At 42.5% G+C, this 20,036-nt stretch overlaps 1 protein-coding gene across 1 annotated transcript in view; it reads right to left on the reverse strand.

Annotated features, from left to right (window-relative positions):
- Positions 1 to 18,674, reverse strand: part of Smurf2 (SMAD specific E3 ubiquitin protein ligase 2) — an 87,101-nt gene extending 68,427 nt beyond the window's left edge. Inside the window, exon 1 of the mRNA XM_048365221.1 lies at positions 18,087 to 18,674. Coding sequence (XP_048221178.1) covers positions 18,087 to 18,138 — 52 coding nt within the window. The 5' untranslated portion in view covers positions 18,139 to 18,674. The remainder of the gene's footprint in view (positions 1 to 18,086) is intronic.
- Between the last annotated feature and the right edge of the window lie 1,362 nt (positions 18,675 to 20,036).

The following is a 20,036-nucleotide window of genomic DNA, read 5'->3' on the forward strand; positions in this document are numbered from 1 at the left end:
AATATGTGACCACATGCTGGCAGTGTTCTGTTTCTTGATCTACATGGTGGTTGTAGTGGTTATATAGGTATTCAGTTTATTCAAAATCTTAGGCTACACACTTAAAATATACATTTTTTTCAGCATATGTACAATATACCAGATAAAGTTTTGTTTGTTTTGGTGCTGGTCCTGGGACTAAAACTCAGGGCCTGGATGCTTTCCGAGACATACAGACAGACACACATGCACACATGCACACACACACACACACACATGTGCGCGCATACACAGCCCTCAGGAACTCCAATCTAGTAGGAATAAGCAGTAGACAGGAATTGGAAAAAATTAATCTGAGCCTGGTGCTGGTGGCTCACATCTAATCCTAGATACTTAGGAGGATGAGATCTGAGGATTATGGTTAAAGCCAGCCCAGCCAGGAAAGTCTGTGAGACTATCTCCAATTTTTAAAAAGCCCGAAGTAGAGCTGTAGATCAAGTGGTAGAGCACTAGCCTTAAGCACAAAAGCTCAAGGACAGTGTCCATGCCCTGAGTTTGTCCCAGGACTAGCACAATTTTTTTAATTAATCTGATAAAATATAGATTTCAGTTAATAATACTGCATTAATACTGATTCAGCCATTGTGACAAATGTATGTTACTAAAGAAAAACTAGTTAACATTAGGGGGAAATAGGTATGGAAAACATAGCAACTACACCAAGCAACTTTGTGGTAAATCTACAACTATTCTAAACTTCAAAGTCTGTGTTTTGGGGTTCCTTGGTTTATTTTTTTCTCCTTGCAGTACTTACATGCAGTTCTCATGCTTCCTAGAAATGTTCTACTAATGTGCTCCTGAAGCCCTGCTTTTTTTTTTTTTTAATCTTTTCTTTTTTGGTACTTTTTTGGTACAATTCCAGGACGTTTTGCACTTGCCAGACAAGCACTTTGCCATTGAGCTACATCCCAGGCCTTTACTAGTTATTTTTAAGAAAGGGTCTCACTTCCAAGTCTGTGTATAGGCCACAATCCCACATATTTTGGGTTGGGATGAGAAGTTAGCACCATTGCATTCAGCTTCCTCTGTAAAGATGGAATCTCAGGCTTTTCTGCCCAGACCAGCCTGAAACCTTGATTTTCCCAATTTCAGTCTCCTACATACCTGGAGATGACAGGCACATTCTACTAAGCCCAACTATGGGCTGAAAAGGGGTCTCTTGAACGTTTCTGCCTAAGCTGGTCTTGAATCATGATACTCCCATTCTCAGCTTCCCAGGTAACTAAGATTGTAATCTTAGCTTGAGCTCCAAGTGCTGAGCTTAAAATTACTTTTAAAAAAGACAATAAGCAGCAAGGTAGCAGCGGCTCACATCTGTAATCCTAACAATTCAGGAGGCTGAGATCTGGGATCATGATTCAAAGCCAACCAAGGCAAGAAAGTCCATGATAGTCTTAACTCCAATTAACCACCAGAAAGCTATGGCTCAAGTAGTAGAGCACTTTCTTAGAGCAAAAAAGCTCAGGGACAGGGCCCAGAACCTGAGTTCAAGCCCCACAACCAACAACAACAACAAAAGACAATAGGCAAATAAGAACCATGGTTTAAGTCCTCAGAAATTAACAGAACATTATAATAGGAGAATGAGGGTACTGGAGACAGAGCAGTTGGAACTCAAAGGTGACAGACAGGGAACAAGAAACAACAAAATAAAGAAGTCCCCTGAAAAAGAAAGGCCCTTAACTGGGAAAGAAATTGTCTCTTTCAAGAAGCTGGGAATAGGGCTGGGGATATGGCCTAGTGGCAAGAGTGCTTGCCTCGTTTACATGAGGCCCTAAGTTCGATTCCCCAGCACCACATATACAGAAAATGGCCCGATGTGGCGCTGTGGCTCAAGTGGCAGAGTGCTAGCCTTGAGCAAGAAGAAGAGCAAGAAGAAGCCAGGGACAGTGCTCAGGCCCTGAGTCCAAGCCCCAGGACTGGCCAAAAAAAAAAATAATAATTAAAAAAAAAGGGGGCTGGGGATATGGCCTAGTGGCAAGAGTGCTTGCCTTGTATACATGAGGCCCTGGGTTCGATTCCCCAGCACCACATATACAGAAAATGGCCAGAAGTGGCTCTGTGGCTCAAGTGGCAGAGTGCTAGCCTTGAGCAAAAGGAAGACAGGGACAGTGCTCAGGCCCTGAGTTCAAGGCCCAGGACTGGCCAAAAAAAAAAAAAGAAGCTGGGAATATGGCCTAGTGGCAAAAGTGCTTGCCTCATATACATGAAGGCCTGGGTTCAATTCCTCAGCACCACATATATAGGTAACGGCCAGAAGTGGTGCTGTGGGTCAAGTGGCAGAGTGATAGCCTTGAGCGGGAAGAAGCCAGGGACAGTGCTCAGGCCGAGTTCAAGGCCCAGGACTGGCAAAAAAAAAAAAAAATAGTTACAAGAAAAATCAGTGTGACTACAGTATAATGAGCAAAATGAAAAAAACAGCAGGAGTCAGATTATATATGATCTAGAGCAAATATTATCTATGTCATTCAAAGAATGGAAAGCCACTGGAGTGTTAAAGCAGGGAAATTTTTTTAAATCCCTTTTAATTTGAGAAAAAAAAGACTTATGAAGCTGCTCTATGGAGAATAGTTAATAGAAAGGTTCAAGAAAAACAATGCAGATTCCATAGGGGAGCACTAGCATTCAATGATTGTTAAAGTTTTGGTCCTTATAGTTTTTTTTTTCTTTGATTCCTCAAGATTTTTTCAGTATAAAAATCAAAGAATTTACATGCTTACATGAATTATTTAGGTCAGATGAGTCTGTTTTCTTTTTGCTACTGCTTCTCTTTGTATCAAGTGTGTTTACCAAAATAAGTGACATTTTAATAACAAACTATCGTAACTCCTCTAGAGACTGCTGAAAGTTTTATGCCATTTGTTAGGTGATCTGTAATAAAATTCCTGGAAGTTTTAAAAGTAGAATATAAAACTATTAACAACAACCAAAAAAATCGGGGAGGGGGGGAATTCTTTAATCCCAGCTTCCTGAGTAGCTAGGACCACTAATCTTTTGTTTTGTGTGTGTGTGTGTGTGTGTGCTAGTACTGGAGCTTGAACTCTGGGACTTGTACCAGAGCTCTTCAGCTTAAGGCTAGCACTCAACCACTTTGAGCCACAGCACCACTTCCAGTTTTCTGGTGGCTTATTGGAGATAAAAGTCTCACAGACTTTCCTTGCTGGGGCTGGCTTTGAATCCCAATCCTCAGCTCTCAGTCTCCTGAGTACCTAGGATTACAGGTGTGAGCCACTGACGCCCCCGCTTCTGACTCAGACCTTTTAAGTTATGTTTCTCATCTTTCTCTTCTCTCCTCTCTCTTTTAAGACAATGTTTTGCTGTGTAATCCAGGCTGGATTCAAACCACATCAGCCTTCCAAGTAATGCTAGTGCTGAGATTATAAGCACATACCATGTTTCTCATGTTTCGCAAGTACCATCTATTATGTTTTTCATGTATGGCTTCTAAACAATGTATTCTTTTTTTTTCTTTTGCCAGTCCTGGGGCTTGGACTCAGGACCTGAGCACTGTCCCTGGCTTCTTTTTGCTCAAAGCTAGCACTCTACCACTTGACCCACAGCACCACTTTTGGCGTTTTCTATATATGTGGTGCTGAGGAATCGAACCCAGGGCTTCATGTATGCGAGGCAAGTACTTTACCGCTAGGCCATATTCCCAGCCCTAAAAATTGTATTTTTTAAGACTTTTATTTTATTTATTTATTTATTTCCACTTGAGCCACAGTGCCACTTCTGGCCGTTTTCTATATATGTGCTGCTCGGGAATCGAACCCAGGGCTTCATGCATACGAGGCAAGCACTCTTGCCACTAGGCCAAATTCCCAGCCCAAAACTGTATTGTTTTAATAAAACTCTGGAGAACTGACTACACAATCAATAAGAGGTATTCAAGTATCAGTAAGAGGTATTCTTCAACTATAAAAGGAATTCAAGGTGCTTAAGAAATGCATCAACACAGCCAGTGAAGTTGTATTTTAGACCAGTAAGATAATACAATGAGGAGTATGTTAAAGAGATGCAGGAAAGGGGCTGGGGATATGGCCTAGTGGCAAGAGTGCCTGCCTCATATACATGAGGCCCTGGGTTCGATTCCTCAGCACCACATATACAGAAAATGGCCAGAAGTGGCGCTGTAGCTCAAGTGCCAGAGTGTTAGCCTTGAGCAAAAAGAAGCCAGGGACAGTGCTCAGGCCCTGAGTCCAAGCCCCAGGACTGGCCGGAAAAAAAAAAAGAGATGCAGGAAGATAAATAAAGGATGTCTTCAATTTGTTCCTCTAGATCCATACATTCTCCCCCTCCACCCTTTACTCTGGGTCTTGGAAGCTATATTTTTATGGCCTACATAACTGGGCTTCCTTGCCCTCTGGCTTCAAATTGGGTTCAGTAAAAGACAACAGCAATGAGATAGGCACTGGCGGCTCACACCTGTAATCCTAGCTACTCAGGAGGCTGAGATTGGAAGATCACGGTTCAAAGCCAGCCCAGGCAGGAAAGTCCATGAGACTCATATCTCCAGTAAAGTACTCAGAAAAGGCCAGAAGTGGCGCTGTGGCTCGAAGTGGTAGAATATTAGCATTGAGCAAAAGAGCTCAGGGACAGGACCCAGACCCTAAGTCAAGTCCCACAATTGACAGAGCAAGATTTTTCTGGGTTCCTAGCTATTCTCTCCCTTTGTCCTTGTTTTCCCAGCTTACTATTTCTGCTAGTACCTTGGTGCTGCACTAGTCCTTACAGGACTCCCTTTATGTTCCCTATACAATTATGAGCATAATTCATTACAGTCATATAGTCACTAGTGAGAATGCTTCCAGTTTCCTATCTAAACACTAACTTATAGAGAAGGAAGCCAACTTAACCTGGGGAAGTCTGAGAATAGGTCAGAGGAGTTAATGGCTTCAGCTATGTCTTAAAAGCTAAGTAGAGCTGGGTGCCCAGGGGCTCACACCTATAATCCTAGCCACTCAGGAAACTAAGACCTGAGGATCATGGTTTGAAGCCTATCCTGGCATGAAAAGTATGAAAGTATATGAGACTATTATCTCCAATAAACACCCAAAAAGCTGGAAGTAGAGCTATGGCTCAAAGCTAAGTAGATTAGACAGAAAGACTAGGTGGAGAAGGAAGATAACAGAGCAAGCCTAAGACCCTAAATCCAATTCCCAGTTCTGGGTGGATGGAAGGGGGAAATCCTCCTTTTTACTTTTTAAACAAAATTCCCAGTCTAACAAATCAATAAGTTTCCTTCTTCACAAGAAGAATAATTATATTTACATCCTTAACCAATAATACCATAGAAAAATAAAGTAGAAAGGCTGAGAATATGGCCTAGTAGTAGAGTGCTTGCCTCGTATACATAAGGCCCTGGGTTCAATACCTCAGCACCACATATACAGAAAAAGCCAGAAGTGGCGCTGTGGTTCAAGTGATAGAGTGCTAGCCTTGAGCAAAAAGAAGCCAGGAACAGTGTTCAGGCTCTGTGTTTATGACACAGGACTGGCAAAAGTAATAATAATAATAATAATAATAATGTAAAATAAAGTAGAATTAACAACTGTTTATCTAGTACAAGAACTTCTGTTTCTATAAAGTGCAGTATTTAGTGAGTTCATATCAGAGGCCCTAAAGTAAGGTAGATACTTTCATAAGCTTTCACCTTTCACAATCTGATCCTTCAAATCCAGCAAAGACTTGGAAATGAACACACCCATTTGAATGGATTTATTTTACAGGCCTCACTCAAACTTGGCATCTATCTACCTGTGCAGAAACAGCCCCATCTATAGGCAACTGGAGAAACTACAGGCTATTTTTTTAAGTGCCAGACCTCCCCCAGCTGTAGCCTCCCAATCCTAAACCATTTAAACTAGTCTCCAAAGTTCTACTTATCAAAAACTTGGAGGGGAAGGAACAGAAAAGTTCAGTTATTTAAATGTTTACTATTGTTGTAGGGAGCACAGCTGACTTCATCTTGATTAGGGATAGGAAATAAATGTTGGGGGGAGATTAGGTCAACCTGACCCCAAAATTCTGCTTCTGTAAATGACTTGTTTGTTGCTTGCTCTACCCCCTGCATCAAGCCTCTACATCTGTACTACGCTTTTACCTTTATAAACCCCAATTTGAGGGCTGCTCGGGGTCACAGTGGCAGCTCCCAAGTCTGTGCTGTGGCCCTGGCCAGTCAGTTCGCTTTTTGCTTCCACAATAAATCCATCTTTTTGCTTGAGACTGTCTGAGTGGTGGACTCTTGGAAGTACGAGGAATCCCCTCCCTTGAACCCCATTAACATTTCTAACCCCGTTAACACTATTACTTTTAAATAGCTTTAACAGAGTAGCTAATCATGTGTTCTGTTCTTAAATTTTGGCAGCTGAATCCAGTGTCTTTCACAAGTTAGTCAAGCTCTCTACAACTGTGATCCACACCACCAGCCCTCATAGAGCACTGTCCCTGGCTTCTTTTTTATCTCACTAAAGGCTAGTACTCTACCACTTGAGCCAAAGCACCTCTTCTGGCTTTTTTCTATATATGTGGTGCTGAAGAATCTAAGAATCACCACACAAACCAGCCGGAGCAGCAAAGTTCATGAGACTCTTATCTTCAATTAACCACCAAAAAAAGCCAGAAGTGGAATTGTGGCTCAAGTGGTAGAATGCAAGCCTTAAACAAAAAGGTCAGGAATAGTTCCCAGGCCCTGAATTCAAGTCCCAGGATAGGCAGGCACATGAGCCCGTGCAAGTGCATACATGCATACACACATACACGCATACAAGCGCACACACACACACACACGCTTTTATATGGCATAATGAGAATCAGAATACAAATTTTCTGCCTACAATTTCTATTCTCTCCACAATATTTTGACAAATTTCTATAAAATTACTAAGAATATCTTACAGAAAAAAGAAAGACAAAACATGATCTATGGAGACAGACATTTGGTTCAAGTAGCAGAACACTTAGTTGCAAATGTGAGACCCTAGTTCAAGCCCCCAGAGCAAAACAAGTATACTTGTATATGCATACAAGCCTGTGTGTATATACACATATAACATATATGCAGATGTGTCTATGTATATGTGTGTGAGAAAAATATCTATGGTTTGGATTTCTGCTTTGTGATAATAAATGGTCATTGGGTGCCTATGGCCATGCCTATAATCCTACTCAGGAGGCTGAAATCTGAAGATCATGGTTTAAAGCCACCTTAAGCAGAAAAGTCTGGGAGACTCTTAACTCCAATCAACCAGTGAAAAGCCAAAAGAGCATTAGTCTTGAGAGAAAAAGCCAAGTGAGAGCATGAGGCCTGAGTTCAAGACCTAGTTCTAGTATGCATACAAAAAAGAAAAAAAAAGGGGGGGTGCTGGGAATATGGCCTAGTGGCAAGAGTGCTTGCCTCCTACACATGAAGCTCTCGGTTCGATTCCCCAGCACCACATATATGGAAAACAGCCAGAAGGGGCGCTGTGGCTCAGGTGGCAGAGTGCTGGCCTTGAGCGGGAGGAGGCCAGGGATGGTGCTCAGGCCCTGAGTCCAAGGCCCAGGACTGGCCAACAAAAAAACAAACAAAAAAAAGAATGTAGTGGTCAATATAATCTGGGTCTTGGCAATATTTGCCTTCTTTATTTTGTAGAAAAATAACCAAGAACAATACAACTCAACTGACTTGTAAAACAATTACACTTCTTCCTTTCTATGGTCATATTTTAGATGTTTATTTTTTAAACTGACACATAACTGGACACACTGGGGATGGGGAAATGGGTTAAGAAAGGGGATAAGTGAAGTTAATCTGACTGAAGTATAATATATGCATGTGTGAGAATGACCATGTGAAACCTCTTTATACAATTTAAATACATTAAAAAGTAAAAAAACAAAAAATATGAATCACAATAAAGGTAAAATGGGCTGTTACGGGGCATACACAAGCAGAGACAGTAAATGAGAATGAATATGGTTAAAGTACATTGTATGTATAAAAGTAGAATAAAACTTGAAATTGTTTTATTTGTTTTGTTTTTGTTGCCAGTCCTGGGGTATGGACTCAGGGCCTGAGCACTGTCTCTGGGTTCTTTTTGGTCAAGGCTAGCACTCTACCTCTTGAGCCACAGCGCCTCTGGAATCAAACCCAGGACTTCATGTATACGAGGTGAGCACTTTACCACTAGGCCATATTCCCAGCCCTTGAAATTGTTTTAAGAAAGGGGGGAAAGGGAATAGATATGGAGGAGGTGAGTTTGATGAAGTACATCATATGTGTATGTATATATGTGAGTACATTTTTTTGTCATACTTGTTACCCCTCCCACACCAAATGTAAATATACGTAATATATAACATACAATATACAAATATATGGAGGGGGTAACAAGTATGACAAGAAATGTACTCACTACCTTACGTATGTAACCCCTCTGTACATCACCTTGACAATAAGATTAAATATATACCTTTTCTCAAAAAATCATTTGAAGGGGCTGGGAATATGGCCTAGTGGCAAGAGTGCTTGCCTCATATACATGAAGCCCTGGGTTTGAGTCCCCAGCACCACATATATAGAAAACGGCCAGAAGTGGCGCTGTGGCTCAAGTGGCAGAGTGCTAGCCTTGAGCAAAAATAAGCCAGGGACATTGCTCAGGCCCTGAGTTCAAGCCCCAGGACTAGCAAAAAAAAAAAAAAATCATTTGAAGCAAGATGTTCAAGCCTCATCTTTATACTATGTAGGAGGCTAAGATCTAAGCATCAAAGTTCAAAGCCTGCCTAGGCAGGCAAGTCTGTGAGTCCAATCTCCAATTAACCAGTAAAAACCCTGAAGTAGAGGAGGTGTGGCTCAAAAGGTACAGCCATAAGCTAAGGGGTATTCAAATTCATTACTAGCATCAAAAAGAAGTAAAAATTAAAAGGAACAAAATAACTGACCAACAGTGGCTCAAGCCAGTAATTGTTAGCTACTCAGGAAGCTGAGATTTGAGGAACATGGTTCAAAGGTGGCCTGGGCAGGAAAATGCATGAGATTCTTCTCTCCAATTAATCACTAATCTCATCTGTGACCTTGAAGGAAGCAGGATTATTCTGTTGGCTGTGAGTCAAAGTTCAGAGTGGCTGGAGGAACATAGGCAGGGGGTGGCTAGGACTGTCTTGTCTTTGTTGAGGAGAGGGTCCTGTAGTCATAGCTCCACTTGTAGTTCTTTCTTTATAAATTGGAGGTTAGAGTCTTACGAACTTTGCTGTCCAGACTGGCTTTGAACCATAGTCCTCAGATCTCAACCTTCCAAGTTGCTAGGATTATAGACATGAGCCACCCATGCCCAGCTTGAAGCTGCTTTTTTAGATTTAAATTTAGTATGTACATGAAAGAGTGAACAATTCAAAAATCTTGGTCCAATGAGAATTACAAAACTACAATAATAAAAACAGTATGGCACTCAATAAAACATAGATATGAGTGTTACAGCTAATAACAAAACTGAAATGCTGGCCAAATGCTGGTTGCTCACACCGGTAATCCTAGCTACTCAGGAGGGTGAGATCTGAAGATCTTGGTTCAAAGCAAGAAAAGTCCATGAGACCCTTATCTCCAATTAACCACCAGAAAAATGTAAGTGGCACTGTGACTCAAAGTGGTAGAGTGTTATAGCCTTGAGCAAAAAGAGCCCAGGGACAGCGCACAGGCCCTGAGTTCAAGTCCCACAACCAACAAGAAAGTAAAAACTGAAATGCCATAACATCACCATAAAAGAGAAGAATAATAAAATGTCAGCAAAATAACAAGTTGAAGGAAAATCAGCATTTTTTTTCAAAAACAAATGTTTCTAAACAATTTCCAAACTTTTAAGCTAGGCACCAGTGGCTTTTGTAAACTGAGATTTTTTTTTTTTTTTGTCAGTCCTGGGGCTTGAACTCAAGGCCTAGGAACTATCCCTGAGTTTCTTTTGCTCAAGGCTAGCACCACTTGAGCCACAGCACCACATCTGGCCTTTTCTGTTTTTGTGGTACTGAGGAATCAAACCCAGAGCTTCATAGCACTCTACGACTAACCACATTCCTAGCTCCTCAGTAGACTTGAAATCTGAGAACTGTGGTTTAAAGCCAGACAGAGCCAGAAAGTCCATGAGACTCTTATCTCCAATTAATCACCAAAAAGCCAGAAGTGGAGCTGTGGTTCAAGTGGTAGAGTGCTAGCCTAAAGAAAAAAAGTTCAAAACATCACCCAGGCCCTGAGTTCAAGCCCTAAGACTGGCACATACACACACACAAAAATTATGTACATATATGTGTGTGTTTTATATATGTATATATACTTTTATATATATACTTATAGATACATACAGGTATAGATTATATAGACATAAACTGTTATGTTATTCAATTAAGTTTTTTTTAAAAAACACCAAATATTGATACTTAGGGAAAAAATACACACACACACACACACACACACACCAAGCTACCTGAAGAAAAGTCTTCCTAACTTACAATAAGAAAAACTGCATGGATTTGTCTCCTAAAATAATGTATTTCTACATGTCCAAATGGTCAAAATTAAAAGACAGAAATTGATTATGTGAATTTTGTAGCAAATATGACAACAGATTAATGTATTTTAAAGCCTCAGACAGATCAATTAAAAAACAACAATAAGACCCAACAGAACACTAGAACAAAGCCAAACAAATCAATAAAAGTTTAATTACATAACAGAGGAAAATATTCAACATCACAAATAAATAAGTTTAAATAACATATGACATGAAATTATCTAAGAATTTTTTGTTGCTAGTCCATATGACATGAAATTATCTAAGAATTTTTTGTTGCTAGTCCATATGACATGAAATTATCTAAGAATTTTTTGTTGCTAGTCCTGGGGCTTGAACTCAGGGCCTAGACACTGTCCCCGAGCTCCTTTTGCTCAAGGCTAGCACTCTTATCACTTGATCCACAGAATCACTTCCAGCTTTTTCTGTGAAGTGGTACTGAGGAATCAAAGCCAGAGCTTCATGGATGTGAGGCCATATTCCCGGCCCCAGCAAAGAATTTTTAAAATAGGAGTCAGTGGTTTTAGATGAATAATATATAAAGGAAAAAAATATATTCATTCACAGCTGCTCTAAACAAGCCTGTGTTTGTTTTAAGAACTCCTTAGAAAACTCTAAGCAGCCTAAGGAAAAATTAATCATGAACCTTAAAACAGAATTGAATTCAGTAATATTGTTTGTATGGAAACATCCTAAGAAAGAAGTATTTTATTGAAAAGAAAAAAAAAGTTAATCTGGGTGCCAGTAGCTCACACCTGTAATAGTAACTACTTAGGAGGCTAAGATCTGAGAATTGTGGTTCAAAGCCAGCCTGGGCAGGAAAGTCTGTGAAACTCTTATCTCCAATAATCACACACACACACACACACACACGCACGCACGCACGCACGCCTGCCAGAGGCAGAACTGTGACTCAAGTGATAAAGCACTAGCCACAAGCTGAAAAAGACAAAGCTCAGGGAAGAAGTGATGCTGTGCCTCCAAGTGGTAAAACACTAACCTTGAGCAAGAGCTCAGGTCCTGAATTCAAGCCCCACAACTGACCCCTCCCCCCCCCCCAAAAAAGGAGGAAATAAACTATCTGATTAAAAAACAAAAAAGACAGGCTGGGAATGTGATGTGGTCTAGGGACAGAGTGCTTGCCTCACATACATGAAACTCTGGGTTCGATTCCTCAGCACCACATATACAGAAAAAGCCAAAAGTGGCGCTGTGGTTCAAGTGGCAGAGTGCTAGCCTTGGGCAAAAAGAAGCCAGGGACAGTGCTCAGGCCCTGAGTCCAAGGCCCAGGACTGGCAAAAAAAAAAGAAAAGGCTCAGGGACAGCACCCAGGCCGAGTTCAAGCCTCAGAACCAGCACACACAAAGTTATCTATATTAATATATTTACAGAAATTATCTGTAATAACAAAATTTACAAATGACTGTTAGAACACCAACAAAAAAGAAACCTTAAATGGTTCCTGTCAAATCCTCCTAACAGCTCTCTATACTGCTCCCAAATTGGGTTTTTTGGATGGTTGGTTCGTTGATTTGGGTTTTTTTTTTATTGTTGTTGCTGTTGTTGTTTTTAAATGCAGATCCTGAGTGCCGTAACAGCTTTTTTGCTCAAGGCACACTCTACCACTTGAGCCACAGTTCCACTTCTGGCTTTTTTGGTAGTTAATTGGAGATGAAGCTTTCCTACCCAAGATGGCTTCTGAGATCCTTGTTGCTGTTGTTGTTTTTAAATGCAGATCCTGAGTGCCATAACAGCTTTTTTGCTCAAGGCACACTCTACCACTTGAGCCACAGTTCCACTTCTGGCTTTTTTGGTAGTTAATTGGAGATGAAGCTTTCCTACCCAAGATGGCTTCTGAGATGCTTACACGAGTTCATCATTGTCTATGACTTCACATATAATGCACTAGCCATAACAAACTTATAGGATTGTATAGAATTATTTAGCATTCATTAAATAAAATGCCAAAAGCTCTTAAGCCATGCTAACACAGGACCTACCTTCCTGAAGTTGACAGGATAGAAACAGTTAAGTATTCTTTAGCTAGATATGTCTAGAAAAAAAAAGAGCCTCTTGTAGAGGAGAGGTCAATTCAGGTCAGGGAAAGTTCGAGGGATACAAGATAATCCTTAAACCGTAAAAGATGAGCAAGGAGGGCTGGGAATGCAGTTTAGCACTAAGAGTGCTTGCCAGGCATGCATGAAGCCCTGGGTACGAGTCCTCAGCACCACATAAACAGAAAAAGGCAGAAGTGGCGCTGTGGCTCAAGAGGTAGAGTGCTAGCCTTGAACAAAAAGAAGCCAGGGACAGCGGTCAGGCCATGAGTCCCAAGCCCCAGGAGAGGCCAAAAAAAAAGATGAGCAAGGACTTCCAAATAAATATAATATACCTTTTACTTTTCCACATAACTTCTAATAATTTTATAACAGGAATTCTGGACAAATAGCCTGGGTTATGACACTTAACTGAACCTCCTACTTCATCCTTTATGGAACTATTTTGAGAACTGAAAGAGATAATAGATGTGAACTTGACACAATGTCTGACACTTAATGCATGCCCATCATACAGAAACATGTAACAATGCTGATTACAAGAGTACAGGCCCAATGTCCAAAAATGAGAGCAAGAGAAAAAAGCAGTAAGAACAAAGTTTCACAACCTAGCCAGCGCCAAACAGTTCTCTCTCAAGACAATAATATTTTCATATTACATATCACACCTACATATCACAATACCACAGTAATTTATATTCACAATTGCAATAAATTGTAAGTAGAACATTATATTCTATTAAGTATAAGCTATTTTAAAAGAGTACGATGTAGCATATCTTCAAAAACAAAATAAAAATCTTATGTGCCTTACATTACAAACTGAAGTATATCCCAAGGTAATGAGATGTTAGAATGCTGTAATAGAAACAGCTCAACCAAGGAAAAAAAAGTAGTTTCATGATTAAAACACACATTCAAGCCATGCACTAGTGGCTCATGCACTAGCTGCTCTGAGATTTGAGGATCATGGTTCAAAGCCAGCAGGAAAGTCCATGAAACTCTTCAATTAACCACCAGAAACCAGAGGTTGCACTGTGAATCACAGTGGTAGAATGCTAGCCTTGAGCAAAAGTTGAGGAACAGTGCCCAGGCCGGAGTTCAAGGCCCACAACCCACCAAAAAAAATAAATAAATAAATAAAATACACATCTGGACCTACTGAGAAAGCCAAACTGCATAAAACACCTAGACATGTTCTACTGTCTGTCTGAAGGTTACATTAGAAGGGAGAACTTAGAAGAAAATGAAGGACCTAAGCCACATTATTTTCCTGCACAGAAACCAAGAAAATTGGGAACATTCAAATCAACAATACTCCTGTACATTATGGGGTACAGACATATTTAAACTTAGAAATCTGCAAGATGTAATCAAGTTGAAAATTTTAAAGCTAACCAATAAAAATACTCATCAAAGTAAGAGCAGATATTAGCATACTTCAAGTTTTTTTGTTTTTGTTTTTGTTGTGTTTTTTTTTTTGTCAGTCCTGGGACTTGGACTCAGGGTCTGAGCACTGTCCCTGGCTTTCTTTTTGCTCAAGGCTAGCACTCTGTCACTTGAGCCACAGTACCACTTCTGGCCATTTTCTGTATATGTAGTGCTAGGGAATTGAACTCAGGGCTTCATGTATACAAGGCAAGCACTCTTTGCCACTAGGCCATATCCCCAGCCCTCAAGTCAGTTTTTTAAAATTAATTTTACTTAATTTTAGACCAGGTTAACCTTCCTGCTATTAGGATTTTATAAATTAATAATATGAAGAGCAGCGTACAAAAACAATGAATTTACAAAAAGGCCTACATAAATGTTCTGGAGAAATAATCTCTTATTTCTCCATGCCTGAGAATTTAAAGTATTAGAAACTACACTGCTGAGCTGGGAATATGGCCTAGTGGCAAGAGTGCTTACCTCGTATACATGAAGCCCTGGGTTCAATTCCCCAGCACCACATATACAGAAAACGGCCAGAAGTGGCACTGTGGCTCAAGTGGCAGAGTGTTAGCCTTGAGCAAAGAAGCCAGGACCAGTGCTCAGGCCCTAAGTCCAAGCCCCAGGACTGGCAAAAAAAAAAAAGAACAACAAAAGTATCTTGACCATATTGAGATTTTAACTACCAATGGCCTGGGGAATCTCAAATTTGGGATAAAAATAATTCCCTCTCAACATCAACAACAAATACCACAGTTCACTAATTGATTGTGGTTTTAGGAATAATATATGGAAAACTCTAGTATCTATTGTGGGTAGAGATCTCATGGCTCAAATACTTCCTATCCTTTGGAGTCTGCAAATAAGTGTGTCTGTGTGTCTTTGCAAGAATTATTAACACTTCTCATTAAATGGGTAATTCCAATGAGGATAAACTACAGTAACTACAGTTCATAAAGTACCTTGGAATTAAAACCACTCTACAAATTTAAAATACTAGCATAGTATCAAAGCAAAGAACAATAATTTCAAAACATCTTACTGCCCAAGTGTATTGTAAACCAAATAAAACTTCGCTGTGGGTTCTGCCTTTCTGTTAGTGAGTTTTCCTCTATTAAGGAGCCCAGATCTAAATGAACTGTTAAGCACTTAGTCTAAAGGTATGCCAAACATCTCTAAAGCTTTAACAAAGAATCAACTTTAAAAAAAAAAATGAGGCCTAGGTTAAATATTTTATTTGGCTTCTCAAGATGGACTGAGAAGTTGGGCACCAGCTCCAGACCAATTCCTGGACACACATCAAACACAGCCCTGTCATTTATCCAGTCAGTCAAAACAATCTTTTCCATCTAACCCTTTAATGTTTACGTCCTAAAAAGCTGCTAATTGAATCCAGCTCTTGAAATCTATTTGTTAAAACCTATACCATCTATTTGTAAATGATGAACAGAAATTTAAAAATATGTTAACTTTCCTGGCTAAACAGAAGAGATGATACAATATGTAACCAAAAGGAAATGATGTTTTTAATGTTTTTTCTAACTTTGAGAAAGCTATTCGAACACAAATTCCCAACAGTTTTAAGAAATTAAGAATATTTCAAAGTTTTTACAACTACAAGATATTTAAAATTCTTCAGGAAAATCTAAATATATGAAATCACTATAAATTTAGGCCAATATTCCCTCTCCCCCCACACCAAAAAAAAATGTAGTATTTCCTAACAAACTTTACTCATTAATTTCTATAATGTATTATATGTAATAAGAAAATCACAGGCAGGCGTTTTAAGGTCTACTAAACCATGCCTAAAAAAATTTTCACAGGGGGCTGGGGATATAGCCTAGCGGCAAGAGTGCTTGCCTCGTATACATGAGGCCCTGGGTTCAATTCCCCAGCACCACATATACAGAAAAAAAAATGGCCAGAAGTGGCGCTGTGGCTCAAGTGGCAGAGTGCTAGCCTTGAGCAAGAAGAAGCCAGGGACAGTGCTCAGGCCCTGAGTCCAAGACCCAGGACTGGCCAAAAAAAAAAAAAAATTTTTCACAGTAAAAAGTTCATTTTACCTGCAAAATATTAAAGTCCATGTTTCTCCCTCACTTTCTTTGTATGCACACAGCCTAGGGGGAAATAATGGCAATATCTACACCTGATGGTTTCTGCACACCTACCACCACAGGTTCTTCCAATAGTTACTGACAAAGAACAGAGAAAAGCAACTACAGTAAGTGAAAGCAACAAAGATCCCTTATAAAAGTTTCCTGTGACTCCCCCAAAATAAGGAAACTGGAAGAGGAAACAGGCATCTCCCATTCTAGGCTTTCCATTAAGAAACACACAGTTGAGTAAGGAGTGTGTGACAGGCGGTGAGACTGACTGGAATACAGTGTCACTAATATGAGCTGGTAAAAATTAACAATAAAATGGAAAAAGAACACATTTAAAAATTCCTTAGCATTTTCCCTAGGCAAAGCAAAACTTAAAAAAGTAACGTTGAAATTCCAGCCAACAGGGGATATGGCCTAGTGGCAAGAGTGCTTGCCTCATATACATGAAGCCCTGGGTTTGATTCCCCAGAACCACATATATAGAAAGCAGCCAGAATTGGCGCTGTGGCTCAAGTGGCAGAGTGCTACCCTTGAGCAAGAAGAAGCCAGGGACAGTGCTCAGGCCCTGAGTCCAAGGCCCAGGACTGGCCAAAAAAAAAAAGAAAAAAAAAAGAAATTCCAGCCAACAGATATTAAGCTAATTTCTCAAATATCAAATTCACTATAAGTTTTTAGCTAGAAACTTCAGCCAGTGGTGAGACGTGACACACAGGACTCAACTACAAAATTAGTGCATATAAATCCCAAAGTCTTGTGTGGACACATAATAATTACAGTTTATTCTTGCCACATAAGTCCTCTATGGAAATTCCATCTTTCTCACCACACATCCGAATATAAACATGGACAATTTATTAATGGCAAGTGATGAAACTCGTATAACGACACTGCCGTCAATTACACTCTTCACACTAAATACAATTAATTCTTTAAAATGAGGGTGGCATGTCTAGGTGATCACCAAAAAAAAAAAAAAAAAAAAATGGCACCGTAAGCAAAACCATAGCTGTAAAGTTCAAGATTCCATGCACCTGGAAGCACAGACCCATTGCAGCACAAGTCGTCTTTTTAGCGAACCTCTTTCCAGACATTCTTTTCCATTTAGGAAAGGAAAAGGGTGGAGAGAATGCGGGAAAGCTTGCTTGCAAGTTTGTACGAGCATCTACTTAGACATGTATCCAGAGAGAAAAAAAGTTTCTAAAGCAGGTCCAGAAGTTAGACGTGAGCCACAAGTTCTGCGGCCTACAGGGAACAAAACCCAAACAAGCAACCCGGCAATCAAACACTTCCAAAACACAGAGCGTACAACGAACCCCGAGGAGTCCTGGGATCCGGCAGACAACACCGGAAAAGTCGACCTCAGTCTCCTTCCCTTCCAAAGCCGGGCGTGTGAGGTGGGTGGCACCGGCCACCGGGGCTGGCAGCAGAGAGCAAAGGTTTTACGCCCGGTTGTAAGTGGGTGTCCAAGTTAACAACCCGGGAAATGAACCCACGTACACACACACACACACACACACACACACACACACACACACACACACCGTTAAGCACTCCATCTTTAAGGAGTGTTTACGGCGCACAGTCAGCAGCCTGATGCAATAATCCCCCTCCACGACCCCACCTGGGCAGCCGCCGGGGGAGAAAGCCGGGCTCCCCAGCCCCGCTCCACGACCTCCGAGCCGCCCGTCTTTCCCAGCCCGTGTTTCTCCGCCCGGCACAAAAGACCCCGCGAGCCACCCCCGAGCTTCCGTAAGCATTTTCCCAGCCCCGGTGAGGGCTTTTCCAATGACTCTCCCTGAACTAGGCCTTCCCACGCCCTGACCCCCCGGCGCCCCATGGATGGCGACCCTGGCCCCGGCCCAAGGCCACAGGCACCCCCCGCCGGCCGCCCTCCCCGCGCCCGCTCCCCTCACCTGTCAGGCGCAGCTTGACGGGCCCGTTCCTCCGGCCTCCGGGGTTAGACATGTCCCCGGCGGCGGGGGAGGCGGCGGGGGGAGGAGGAGGCGGCGGCGGCGGCGGCGGCGGCGGAGGAGGCAGTGGCGGCGGCGGGGCTCCCGGCCGGCGGGCGGGCGGGGCGGGGGCGACGGCGACGGCGAGGCGCGGCGGAGTCACCACAGCGGCCGGAGCTGGGGCCCGAGCAGCCGGCGCCACGGCCGCCACGGCCGCAGGGTCCCGGATGTGCCGAGCGTCGTCGCCATGAGCCGCGGAGGGAGCGGGACGCCGAGCTCCCCCCTCCTCCCACTTCTCCTTCCCCGGGCCCGGGCCGCACAACAAAGCAGCAGCCGCGGCCGGCCGCGCCGCCTCCGCCCGCGCCCCCGCAGCCTCCTCGCGGCCGCCGCCGCCTCTCCTTTCCTCTCGGTTCCGCAAGGCCCGAAGCCGACCGGCCGCTGGGGAGACTGAGGCGGGTAGTGCTCGGCGCGTCGGAGCGGGAGTCTGGGCACGGCCGCTTCCTCCTCCACCCGCCCTCTTGTCTGAGAGAACCAGGTCCTGAGGCCGCCGCCGCCACTCGTCGGCTGGTGGCAAAGGGGGGGGCGGCGAAAGGGGGAATGGGGAGGAGACTGTGGGCGTGGCTTTCGGGAGTGGGCGTGGCTTGGGCGGAGTCGGCGGCGGGAGCGCGCCCAGTGCCCGGGGCGCGGGCGGGGCGCGGGCTTCTAGGAGTAGTGAGCGCCTGAATGGTAGGGGCCAGCGGGCAAAGCGACGTAATAATGGTGGCGGCTCTGTAGCACCCGGCGGGGTTTAATGTCCGGACTGCTGAGGGAGAGCTGTGACGCTGCCCGGCACACTGCATTTGCTGGGATGCCCATTGAGTGGCAGGCGCGCTGGAAGGCCGAGCCACGCAGAGTCTGCAGGATGGGGAGGTACAGCGTTGCCCAGGCGAGGAAAAGGACCCCGTGCGCCCACACTGAGGTTCCATGAATCCCCAGGAAGGCTTGGCTCTGGAGGGTGTGCTTTGCACCTCCACCCAGGACTCACCTGGTGGGCCAGATCAGATTACCTGCCGGCTCCTTTTTTTAGCTCTACCTCAAGGACAGGGAGGAGATGAGAATGCCGCAAAGACAAACCTTGCAGAGAACTGTGTGCTAAGCTTCTCATACAGTCGTACGTTTCTTGATCTCAGGAGGGGGGAAAAAAATCGAAAATGAAATAAATAAAAAGTGATTTGCCCTTTGACCCTGTAATGGTGCTGATAGGAATTTATTCTTAAGTAATACAGAAGATGTTCTTTGCCTGGTTTAGCTAATAACGAAAGGGGTGAGAAAACCGCCTGATGGTGAATTATATTACATCAAGGGCATGAATTTTTCTGCATTCACATAAACGGGAATGATGATGATCATGTCATAGGAAAGATATGGAATGCAAAGCTTGAAGCAAAATTAATGCCCCCGCCCAGACATGCCTCAAAAGCAGGAAACCCGAGTTCAAACCCTGGAACTATCAAAGAAGGCGAATGAGGAGGAGAAAGAGGAGGAAGGAAGAAAAGAAGGACAGAGAAAAGGGGAAGACAGTGACTAAGGATTGTAGCTCCGTGGTAGAGCAGAATAGAGGCCCTAGGTTCCATCTCCAGACCATCCCCCACTCAAAAAGTTATGTTTCATAGGAAAGTAGCACAATAAATACTACTAAGAATAACAGTAAGAGGGATTTTTGTGTGTACTTTGTTAGTTTTGCCTAAGCTGTTATAACAATGTAATTTAAAGTGTTTAATAAAGCTGAATATATTTTCATCTTAGTCAGTAGAAAGCATTGCCTTTAATTCATCAGTGCAGTCAATGGTAAAGTTACTTCCAGCCTAGATGCACTCCTACAAATTAAAATGATCCCCAAATTATATGAAGTTCTAGACACCTGACAATGAAATC

The sequence above is a fragment of the Perognathus longimembris genome, chromosome 17 (assembly GCF_023159225.1).
Source record: "Perognathus longimembris pacificus isolate PPM17 chromosome 17, ASM2315922v1, whole genome shotgun sequence".
Classification (NCBI taxonomy): domain Eukaryota; kingdom Metazoa; phylum Chordata; class Mammalia; order Rodentia; family Heteromyidae; genus Perognathus; species Perognathus longimembris.